The 11,273-nt window shown below is 52.3% G+C and overlaps 1 protein-coding gene across 1 annotated transcript in view; it reads left to right on the top strand.

Annotated features, from left to right (window-relative positions):
- Positions 1-10,898, top strand: part of LOC118853669 (solute carrier family 22 member 8-like) — an 18,511-nt gene extending 7,613 nt beyond the window's left edge. Inside the window, exons 4-10 of the mRNA XM_036763851.1 lie at positions 601-769; positions 2,817-2,940; positions 5,722-5,837; positions 7,382-7,596; positions 9,739-9,847; positions 10,315-10,518; positions 10,838-10,898. Of these exons, the coding sequence (XP_036619746.1) occupies positions 601-769; positions 2,817-2,940; positions 5,722-5,837; positions 7,382-7,596; positions 9,739-9,847; positions 10,315-10,518; positions 10,838-10,898 (998 nt within the window). The remainder of the gene's footprint in view (positions 1-600; positions 770-2,816; positions 2,941-5,721; positions 5,838-7,381; positions 7,597-9,738; positions 9,848-10,314; positions 10,519-10,837) is intronic.
- The last annotated feature ends 375 nt before the right edge of the window (positions 10,899-11,273 follow it).

The raw sequence follows: 11,273 nt of genomic DNA, 5'->3' as shown, positions 1-11,273 counted from the left end.
GCTCAGGGCTTTGGGGGAAACCAAGGGGAAGGTGGTCAGAGGGCTGGGAGAAAGCTTCCCTGAGGCTCAGGAAGGTCACAACTCAAGAACCAAGACAGGCCTCAGAAGCCGTGGGGGCAGCCCCCCTCAGTTTATAGGAAAGGCCCACAGAGTCTAAATCATGGTCACATTATATGATGGGGGTGGGTCCCGTCTCCCCTAGCTGGCCCTCTTTCCACTTGGCCACACTGACTCCCCAGCACGGACCCTGACAACTTCTCACCCCTCGTGTGTCCTAGGGACCATCTCTCACCCTCTCTGGATCTCTGCTTGTAAAAGAAGCCCACGAGAACAGTTTTCAGTCCATGACCCCTCTTCCCCCGGGGCCTGAGCTTCTGTACAAAAAGGGGGGTGGGTTAAATGATCACTAGGGCCCCTTGTTCTTCATCCTGAGATTCTAGGCCCCAGAGTCTATCAGGGAATGCAGCCCATTCCCCACCTTCCAGGGATCTTTCCCAGGCCTGCTGTCTGCATCAGTCCCACTCAGGCAGCTCTGAGGACTGTGGGTGGCAAGAGCAGATGACTGACCCGGTGCCCACCTGGTCACCCACTTATCCCCAGGCGTCGAATGGGTACCTACCCACATTCGGGCCATCCAGTCTACATTCACCGGCTACTGCTACACTTTCGGTCAATTCTTACTTCCGGGCTTGGCGTACGCCATCACTGAGTGGCGATGGCTGCAGTTCGTAGTATCAACTCCATTCTACGTCTTCTTCCTTTACTCCTGGTATGTGCCCCACCCAAGGACCTCCTTTTCCCCCTCCAATCACCTACCCTCAAACCCACACCCCATTTGCTTCCAAGGGACCCAGAGCCCAAGCAGCAGCTGAAGTTACTCTGGTCTGGAGTACTTTAGAAGGTAAGCCCCTACCCCCACCTCCAGCCCCCAAGCCCCTAGCCCACCCAGCCTCCCTTCCTCTGCCTCTTCCCCTAGACCATCTCATCTGTCTGAGCTGGACAGCTCTTTGCGGCTTAGGATGTTAGCCCAACCAGAGCAGGGACACTAAAAGGCTGGGGGTACTGCCCCAGTCAGCTCTTGAGCCCTCCTCAAGGGGCCAGGCACTGGATGCCCATTTTCCCAGAGCCCCCAGTGCTCACTGCTCCCCATTTACTTGTCCCCGTTCCCGCATTCTGTCCTCACATGCCTATGTGTGGGTCTCAAGGTACTGGAAAGTCATCCTCTCTGGAGCTCCCCAAAGTAGCCACTGCTTATCCTCCATCTAGCTTTCTTCTCAGGGCCATTGCCTTGATGGGTCAGAAGGTTCCCATTCCTCATCCACCTTTCCTAGCAGATAGGGTCAGGCCAGCAGGTCAGGGAAGGGAGGAAGCCTGGCCTTCCTGGATCCTTAACTACATCTGTGGCTCCAAAGAGAATGGAGTCACTGGGACCCCAGGAGGGGATGGAGAAGAGAATTCTAATGATGGTACATTCAGTGCTCCAGAGGGGCTGGTGGGAGGCCTGGCTGCTGCTGCACCATTTGGTCTCTGGATGGAAGCGACCATTTCAGATTCCTGGGAACCAAGGCGATGATGAGCAGGATGTTGGGAGGGGGCCTGCCCCTACATCCACCTGGACCCAAGGGATCTGGGTTTGGATTCTGGCTCTAACACCTGCTGACTGTGTGATCCCTGACCCTCAGTCTCGTCATCTGTAGGACAGGGCTAATAATCCTGGTACAACCTACCCCACAGGATAAGCATTACCGTAAGACTGCTCAAAACCTCAGAAGTTATTTTTTTGTTGTTGCTACTTCTTAATCTTTAAGGAGAATTAATCTGGCCTGCTGGAGGAATTGGGGAGAAGCCAGAGGCAGGGAGAGCATGGGGAGGTTGTCATGGTGGCCAGGGTGTGCAGCAGGACCAAGGAACCTTAGAGCCAGCACTCGATCCTAAGGCCCCGAAGCCTGGCATTCTGAGCCCCCCACTGAGTCTGGGAACACTGACCCCCATTCCTATGGAGTTTCACAACCTCTGCGTTCCTAAGAACCCTGCATTGTGAATCAAGGAGAGTGGGGATGTTCTCCCCTTTGGCAGGCGAGGTCACTACCAGCCAAGGTAACATAGCTACTAAGGGCCAGATCCTTCCTCACTCCGAGTAGGGCGGGCTGCCTGCCACTCCGAGACCCCTAAGCCAGCCCAGGCTGTGGCCACACAGGGAAAGATGGGGATCCTCAATTTCCAGTGTGCCCCCTGCCCTCCTCCCGGCCTCTAAGCTGCCTCCAGGGAAGTGTGCCCACCATGCTGCCCTGGGTTGACCCCATCCCCACAGACCTGGGCCCTTCTCTCAGTCTGGCTCTCCGCCCCCCCCAACATTCCTAGGAGGCTGAGCTGAGCCAGAGCAGCCCCTGCCCCAGGCTCCTCTGCCTTCCCACCTGCCTGGCATACCAGCCGCTCCACAGCCCCCAGGGGTCCCCAGCTGAGAAAGACGAGGCCAAGAAAACATGGCCCCTGGCCCACAGGTTGCTTTTGGAAGAAGAAGAATGGAAAGGCAGCTTATGGGGGCGCAGAGCAGCAGGAGGGGGAGGCTCCGCCAGGGCAGCAGCGACTCGTGTTTCTTACCCCGCTCCCCCCATCCTGGGGCTGTGGGCAGAAGTCCCAGGCCTGGTTGGGAATTCAGAGATCATCATATCCAACCCCCCCCATTTTACAGATCAGGAGACTGAGGTCCAAAGAGGGCAAGGGACTTATCCCAGTGACCCACAGCAAGTCAGTGGCTGAGCCAGGATTAGAACCCAGGTCTCCTGATTCCCAGACCAGTGCTCTTTCTCACTCAGGTGGGTGGCTGAGTCTGTTCGATGGCTGGTCCTGTCCGGGAAATCCCCAAGGGCCCTGAAGGAGCTCCAGAGGGTCGCAGCTTTCAACGGCAGGAAGCAGGAGGGAGACAAGCTCAGCCTGGAGGTAGAGGGGGGACAGGCCCTTGGGAGAGGCCCAGGATTGGTGGGGATAGAAAGGGGCTGGGGGGATAGAGAGGGGTGTTCAGGAGGGGCTATGAGTGGGGATAAGAGGGGCCTTCAGGAGAGGGGCTGGGGGATAGAGAGGGGTGTTTAGGAGAGGGGCTGGGGGTAGAGAGGGGCATTCAGGAGAGGGGCTGGGGGGGATAGAGAGAAGCATTCAGGAGAGGGGCAGGGAGGGGGATAGAGAGGGGCATTCTGGAGAGGGGCTGAGGGATAGAGAGGGGCATTCAGGAGAGGGGCTGGGGGGGATAGAGAGAAGCATTCAGGAGAGGGGCAGGGAGGGGGATAGAGAGGGGCATTCTGGAGAGGGGCTGAGGGATAGAGAGGGGCATTCAGGAGAGGGGCTAGGGAGATAGAGAGGAGCATTCAGGAGAGGGGCAGGGAGGGGGATAGAGAAGGGCATTCTGGAGAGGGGCTGGGGGTAGAGAGGGCTTTCAGGAGAGGGGTTGGGGGATAGAGAGGGGCATTTAGGAGAGGAGCAGGAAGGGGGATAGAGAGGGGCGGTCTGGAGAGGGGCTGAGGGTGGGAACTGGGGGCTGGGATAATTGGGAGAAAGTCTTGGGCTTCCCCTCACCAGGCAAACTCTTCCCCTTCTCCTAAGATGCCCCTTCAATTAATGCCCGTAAATATTAACCTCCTAGCTCAGTAGGCATGCGATTGGCAGCCAAGAAGGTTCATTCAGCCATAGAGTTAGTGGCCGGGCCAGGCTGCTAAAAGTCAGCAGGTGGCTAGCAGTCCAAATCACAAGAGTGGCAGGGCAAGGATCAACCTGAGTGTGACTCCGTTTCAGTGGACCCTCAGAGGAGTTACTCCTAGCCCCCCTCACACACTCAGGGACCCTACTGGGTCCCAGGGCAGGATGAAGATGGAGGACCTACCTCTGAGTCCTTTATGTTAACAGGAGGGGCTGAGCAGCCCCTCAGCCAGAGACACTAGGCCCTGCGGCCAGCCTGGCCTTCCAGACCAGAACGTCTGGGAGCGGGACAGAGCTAGGCCACCAACCCACCTTCTGAAGACAGGGAAGCTTAACCAGACCCCACAAACATTCACTAACCCCCTACTGTATACAGAGCTTAGGGCTGGGGTCTGGGAGAGATGCAGAATGTAGATAAGCCCCAGTCCCTTCCTTTACGGATTTCACATTCCAGGAGACACCAACACAGATAACACCCCAGGGGATAAGGCACCACACTGCATGGTAAGTGGATCAAGGAAGGGCAAAGTCCAGAACCTCCAAGCTAGATGGGCCCTCAGATGCTGCCTAATCCCACCACTCCCTAACTCAGAGGCCTCTCAGAAGCATCCTGGACAAGGGTTCAGCTGACTGGCCCCTGCTTCAGGAGTCCGGTAAGGGGAAGCCCATGGCCCACTACTTTGTTATGTCTCTGGTCATTAGGAAGTTTTTCTTTATCCCACGAGATTCTAGATGGAAGGTTACTGAATTCGAGGGAATCAAGGAAGCCTTCCTGAAAGAAGTGGCATTTAGCTCAGCATTCAAGGCATGAGTAGAAATTCAACAGAAGAAAAGGGAGTTGTACACTCCATAGGTGTAGAGAATAGCATGAGCAAAGGCCTAGAGATGGGAAATTATAAGGCAGCCATCTTCAGGAAGGAGAAAGCAAAAGAGTTGGGCCGGAGAGATCAGGAGACTCTATTTGCAGACGGCAGGGATCCAGGGAAACACCTTAAACAGGAATGGAGGCCATCACCGTGCTGATTTCCCCTGTGACCCTCTGATTTGGGAGGGAAAGCTCCCAGATTGGGACCAGGGGACCCGTGCAGATCCTAGCACTCAAACCCCTCAAGCTGAGCCCTTGATAGAGAACCAACCCACAGAGGTCCTGGGAGAGCTCAGCCCCATCTTGGGGCAGGACCAGATCATTCTGGAAGGGCACCTGTCTGATCTAGCCATATTCCCTGGGGTTGATCCTCCACCCCAAGTGAGGGAGGACCAGGCCAAGACTCAGAACATGGCCCCAAGAGCATGGAGTTTATGGTCTGCCCTTGATTCCTGAGTTCTAGGCTAAAGCCCAAATCCTCCTCTTCTTCTCCCCACATCTCTCCCTCTCCTTATCACTCCTCTTTCTCCCTCTTGTCCTTTGCCCCCATCACCATCCTCATCATCATCCCCAGGTGTCCTACTTTGATGGTCCCTGGAGGCTTGGGATTTGCCAAGGTTTGCCAATCCTTAATGCTTTTTGAACCTCTCAGTCAGATGGGAACAATCCTTACAAATAGACTGGCCTGACTATCCCTATTTTAAAGAAAAGGAATCCAAGGTCCCATGGTTTACCCACCATTACCTATGCTTGTCCAATGAAGATGAGTCTGAGCTTTTGGCCATCCAGTCCAAAGAAGGTCCTTTCAGAGAGTTCATTCAGGCCATCGTAGGACCTTTCCTAACTGTCTGGAGAGAAGGTTACCACTGAGGATCAGTATCACCCTCTAGGAAATAGGAGTGATTGTGGAGTTGTGGGAGGCGGGGGGGATGCCCACTGGAAGAGTATGTCAGGCACCATGACTCCCAGTGGTCTAGAAAATGTGGTGAGTGTAGGATTTCACATGCACACACACACACACACACACACACACACACACACACACACGCAAAACCTCTGGGACAGAGAAGAAGGAAGGAATCTTCTCCTATCCCAGACTGTAGTGTTCTTAAGGTACCTGTGGCCCAAGGTAACTAACCAGGGTCCTGGTCCTTCTCTGCCCCCAGGAACTGAAACTTAACCTTCATAAGGAGATCTCCTTGAGCAAGAACTCCTACAGTGCGCTTGTCCTCTTCCAGAACCCCATCTTACGCCGGATATCCTGCTGCAGCTGTCTCACGTGGTGAGCTGGACATCCTCAAGTACCCAGGAATTTAGTTCACCTCTCTGGGTGGTCGTAAACCAGTCACCCGTAATGCCAGTGTTCTGACATTGTCCCTCACTTACCCACTTCCACAAAACCCCAGTAAGATTTTGGAGTTTAGTGGCTCCTTAGGGACATCTGTGTCTGGTTCACTTTTCTCTCCCCAAAGGGCTTCCAGTTCCCCTGCAAGCACTCAGGCTAACAAGACATTAAATATAGGACGGCTTTTTATGTAACCCAATAAAAGTGCAAACCAGACTGACTCCCAAGTCCTTGTCAGGAAAATTCTTCTCTCTTTTCCAGATGGTATCAGCAACACCACCACAATACCTCCCCCTTCCCCTCTCCCACCCCCCACCACCCAGGGCTAACAAGAGGAAAGCTCATGCAGCGGCTAGGGAGTGCCACATTACACTGATTGCTGGGCCTGGAGTCAGAAAGACCCGAGTTCAAATCTAGCCTCAGACACTTAGTTGTGTGACCCTTGTAACCCTCATCTGTCTGCCTGTTTCCTCACTTGTAAAATGGAGGTCATACTAGCATCTTCCTTGCAGGGTTGTTGCAAAGACCAGGTGAGATATTTTAGAGCATTTGGCTCATAATAGGCACCATGTAAATGCTTCTTCCTCCATTGTAGATTTGTTCCTCTCTGTTCTGGGCCTCTTGCTTTTCCCCTGGCTCCATCTGGGACTAGCTGCTCAATGCATGTAGCTCCCTAAGTGTGCAAGGGTCTCTCCCAGACCAGTGTGAAATTCTCTTCCAGAGACATACACGGTGACTCCAAAACCCTCTGCTCCTCTTTTCCCCAAGGCTCTCTCTACCATTGTCTCTATGTCCCAGAGGGCTAAGAAATCCTCTCAGTTGAATGGTACAATGCATCTACCTTCACACGGAAGTCTGACAGATAGATACATAGACAGATACATAGGTAGATAGACAGACAGACAATAGCATCTACCTTCACACGGAAGTCTGACAGATAGATAGACAGACAGACAGAGAGATAGATAGACAGTAGCATCTACCTTCACCCGGATAATCCACAAAGCCTTTCTCAGCCTGTTTCCTCATTTAGAAAGTGTGGATAATAACAACGCCCACTTCATAGGCTTGTTGTGAGGACCAGATAACATCTGCAAAGTGGTTTTCAAGCTTCAAAGTACTCTATAAATGCTAGCTATTATTATTAATGTCATCATTGTCATCTTGGGCTCCAGGCTTACAGGAGCAGGAACCTGGTAAATGGCCTCTCCCATATGCCGTCCCAGGCATGTTAATAATGAAAGCTCATGTTTTCATAGCATGGCATGGCTCACACTCCTTTAGTGAGAAAGAAAGTGCATTTTTACAGATGAGGAGACGGAAGCTCTAGGGTTACATATCAGCCGAGGGTGACATCGCCAGGAGGTGAGGTGGCTGCGATTTAAAGCCAAATCTCCTAACCCTCTCCATCCCTGAGAGCCCACTGGCTCTGGTGATTCCCACTGGCTGCTGTTAGCCAGCCTAGATCTTCCCCTCCCCAGGTTCGCCACGGGATTTGCCTACTACAGCCTGGCCATGGGCGTGGAGGACTTTGGAGTCAATATATACATGCTCCAGATAATTTTTGGCGGTGTTGATGTCCCAGCCAAGTTCGTCTCTGTCATCTGCCTGAGCTACGTGGGCCGCCGGATCACCCAGGGCGCCTGCCTCCTATTGGCTGGCACTGCCATCCTAGCCAACATCTTTGTGCCTTCAGGTGAGAAGATGGGAACATAGAAGAGGAAGGGGACCTGAGGCATGATTGAATCCTAGGAGTTGGGCAAATTCAAGACATAGTGCATAGACAAGGAAGCAGAGACCCATAGAGACTAGTGATTTATCTAAGGTCACACAGCGTATAAATAACGCAGCCAGAATTAGCACCAGGGTCCTCTGACTCCAAACCCTGTGCCTCACTGCCTCTCAAGGGTCTCTGGCATGTCCAGGCCTCAGGCTAGCCCGGAATTTCATTCTGTCGGGCAAAGGCTCATTCCTGGGCAATGCACCCAGGAAACCTACGAAGGAATAATAGTACATTCTCTGTGTGTGGATATCAACCTGTGGGGAGCTACCAATATCAGAACTCCTTCCCTAAGTACAGACAAGCAACTTGGCAGTAGCTTAGAGTCTTGGAACATTGTCCAGGACCCCAAGAAATGACTCCCCCAGGATCACAGAGTAAGTGTCAGAAGAAAGTCTTCCTGACTCCAAGGGCAGTCCTCCCATCAGCAAGCTGCCTCTTATTTAAAATAATAATAATAATAAAAACAGACATTCCTATAGCATTTTAAGGTTTGCAAGACCCTTAGCTTGTGTTCTCACATCTGAGTCTCTCAGCAGTCCAATGAGAGTATTACTAGGGGTATTACACCCCTTTTACTGATGAGAAAACAAAAGATTAGAGAGGTGACCTCATTCGCCCAATGGCACGCAGGTTGTAGATATCAGAGACAGGATTAAAACCCAGGTCTCTCCTATGTTGCTGCAGCATGAGGATTGTCAGCCCCATCTGGAATTCAGAGCCCCAGACTCCTTGCCTTGTTCTAGCTCTGCTCAGAGCTTTGGTTCTTTCCACTAAGGAAATACAAATACCAACAGAAAGAAAGATAGTCCCAGCCTGTCCTCAAGGAGCTTACATTCTAATGGAGGAAGAGATGGGGGAGGGGCAAAGGTACTTGACTGAGGAAGTCCAGAGGGAAGCCAGGGGAGGAAGGAGACTTGGTGAGGCTTCAGGGCGAAGGGTCAGCCATGCAACAGGAATCCAGAATTGGCCCTGCCAAGTTGCCGTTTCCTTTGTTGACAGGACAACTAGCCAGGTAGATCACAGGAATGTTGTAGAGATGATAGATAGATAGATAGATAGATAGATAGATAGATAGATAGATAGATAGATACAGATAGAAAGAGAGAGAGACAGATAGGCAGACAGAGACAGACAGATAGATAGATAGATAGATAGATAGATAGATGTTAGAGAATAGATAATAGGTGACTAGACAGATAATAGATAAAAGATAGAGACAGACAGACAGATGGATAGATAGATACAGATAGAGAGATACAAAGATAGAGAGACAGACAGAGAGAGAGAGAGAGATAGAAAGAGAGAGAGACAGACAGACACAGACACAGACAGACAGATAGATAGATAGATATGAGAAAAAGAGAGACAGACAGACAGAAACAGAGAGGGTTCACCTGGATTTTCTCAATGCACTCACCACTGTGAATTCTGTTCTTGCAGAAAAAGTGCAAAGATGTGAGCCAGCCAGCAATATACTTAGAAGTCCAAGGGCACATTTCCTAGTGAGCCACCCCGCCCAGTTCTCTAAGCTCAGCCAGCTTAATAGCTGCTCGGAGACTATTTAGAGACAGCTGGGGGGCAAGGTGGAAATCTTCCTTCTGGCACTTCCGAGCTATATGGTCCTAACCAAGTCATTTGTCTGCCTCAGTTTCTTCATCCGTAAAAGGCGTATTATAATAATAGCACCCACCTCCCAGGGTTTTGTAAGCGCCGCATGGGATAGCATCTACAAAACAGTTTTATTATAAAGGCAGAAAAAAAGAGCATTTGTTTTGGGGACCTAGGAAAAGGGGGAAGGGTTCAAAGCCGCCAAAGGGCAGGAGGAGGGGGCAGTTGTAGCAGGAGCTTTTGGGAACCTTGCTGAGCCCACTTCATTGAATCTAGAATATGGTCTGAGTCCCAAGCTTGGAGCCTGGTATCAGCCTAGGTCTAGAACATACTGGGAGTTCCTTTGCCCAGAGTCTAAAACCCAGCCCCCAATCATGCCCCACCTCTTCCCTGAGCCCCCTGCCTCTGAGTCTCAGGCATTGCCGTGTCCTTCCCGCTCCCCCCCAGACATGCAGATAATAAGGACCGGCCTTGCTGTCTTTGGGAAGGGATGTCTCTCCAGCTCCTTTAACTGCCTCTTCCTGTACACCAGTGAGCTGTATCCCACTGTAATCCGGTAAGGGCCAGGGTCCTGGGCTAAGCCAGCAAAGAGGGGGCAGTCTGAGTCCAGGGTGCTGTCACTCCCCAACTCACCCCTTTTCTACCTTGCTCCCCACAGCCCCACCTCCAACCCCAGCCTCCTGCTCCTTCCAAGGTCCTTTCAGTCCATGTCACCTGCAAAGTTGGGGGGAGCTTCCAGAAGGGCAGTCTTGGGGACTTAGCCCCAGCATGCCCCTCTTCCTTTTGGGGAAAAAAGGGGATGCCATACCATCACACACACACACACACACACACACACACACACAAACACACCCCTTACCAAGTACCAGAATCTTTCCCCTACACAGATAATTCATTATCTCTCCCAAAAGACACTGAACTTATAAAGTGCCAAGGACAGGGCAGAGAGAAAGCCCAAAGAGTGTAAGGGAGGGATCATTGCAAAGCGCTTTGCTGACCCATTCTCCATTCTCTGTCCTTCAGCCAAAGAGGAATGGGCCTAGGCAACCTCTGTACCCGAGTGGGCAGCATGATAGCCCCACTGGTGAAGATCACAGGCGAGATGATGCCTTTCATCCCAGCCCTCATCTATGGAGTCATTCCCATTCTGGGGGGTATAGCTGCCTTCTTCCTGCCAGAGACACTCAACACAGCACTTCCAGAGACAATGGAAGATCTTGAAAGACGGTCAGCCAACCTTCCTCCCCTCCAGCCCCCTAACATCCAGAGGGATCCCCGCTTCTCCTCAGTGTCCCCTGCCTTGGATGGGGGAGAGATGGAGACCCCAAGGTCTGACAGAGCAGACTCATTCCCAAGGGGAAACTGAGGAAGGCTAGTTGACTAACTGATTCTGCCTCTGGTTGGGGCTTCACGGGTGGTCTGGGAGTCAGGAGAATAGCTGTGTGGTTTCTTCTACCCAAGGGAGACTCAGAAGCCATATCCAGTCAGGACCCACTCTCACTCCCACCCCCAAGACAGCATTATGAGCAGTTCTCTCTCCCCTCAAACACCCACAGGACATTCTCTCCTTGGCCTCACTTGTATTACCCGTTCTCTCAGGCATCTGACTCATGCAGAAGCACTGATAGAGTTGGGAATGGGGGTGGGGATGGGAGTAAGGGGGGATGGGAATGGAGATGAAGTGGAAAGTTCAGTTCAGGGCCTGTCTCCCCCTTAATGAGGGTGACCTTAGGGAGAGACTGTGAGGGGCATTCTGAGTTCATGCTTTCTCCCTTCCCCCAAATTCTCAGGAAAAAGTCAAAGGAAGAAACAGAGGTTCAGAATATCCCTCTGCAATCCTATGAACCTGAAAAAGGGACCAGCTGAGAGAAGGACGATGGCCACAGTCACCTGATGGGAGGCCCCCTTTCCCCTGTCCTCACCAAGGACTATACTCGACCCCTAGAACACAGCCATGACCCTGGCTTATCTCCCACCCAGCA

Source organism: Trichosurus vulpecula, chromosome 6 (assembly GCF_011100635.1).
Source record: "Trichosurus vulpecula isolate mTriVul1 chromosome 6, mTriVul1.pri, whole genome shotgun sequence".
NCBI classification, from domain to species: Eukaryota; Metazoa; Chordata; class Mammalia; order Diprotodontia; family Phalangeridae; genus Trichosurus; species Trichosurus vulpecula.
The sequence above is the reverse complement of the archived record's forward strand: the minus strand, read 5'-3'. Positions and strand labels throughout refer to the sequence as shown.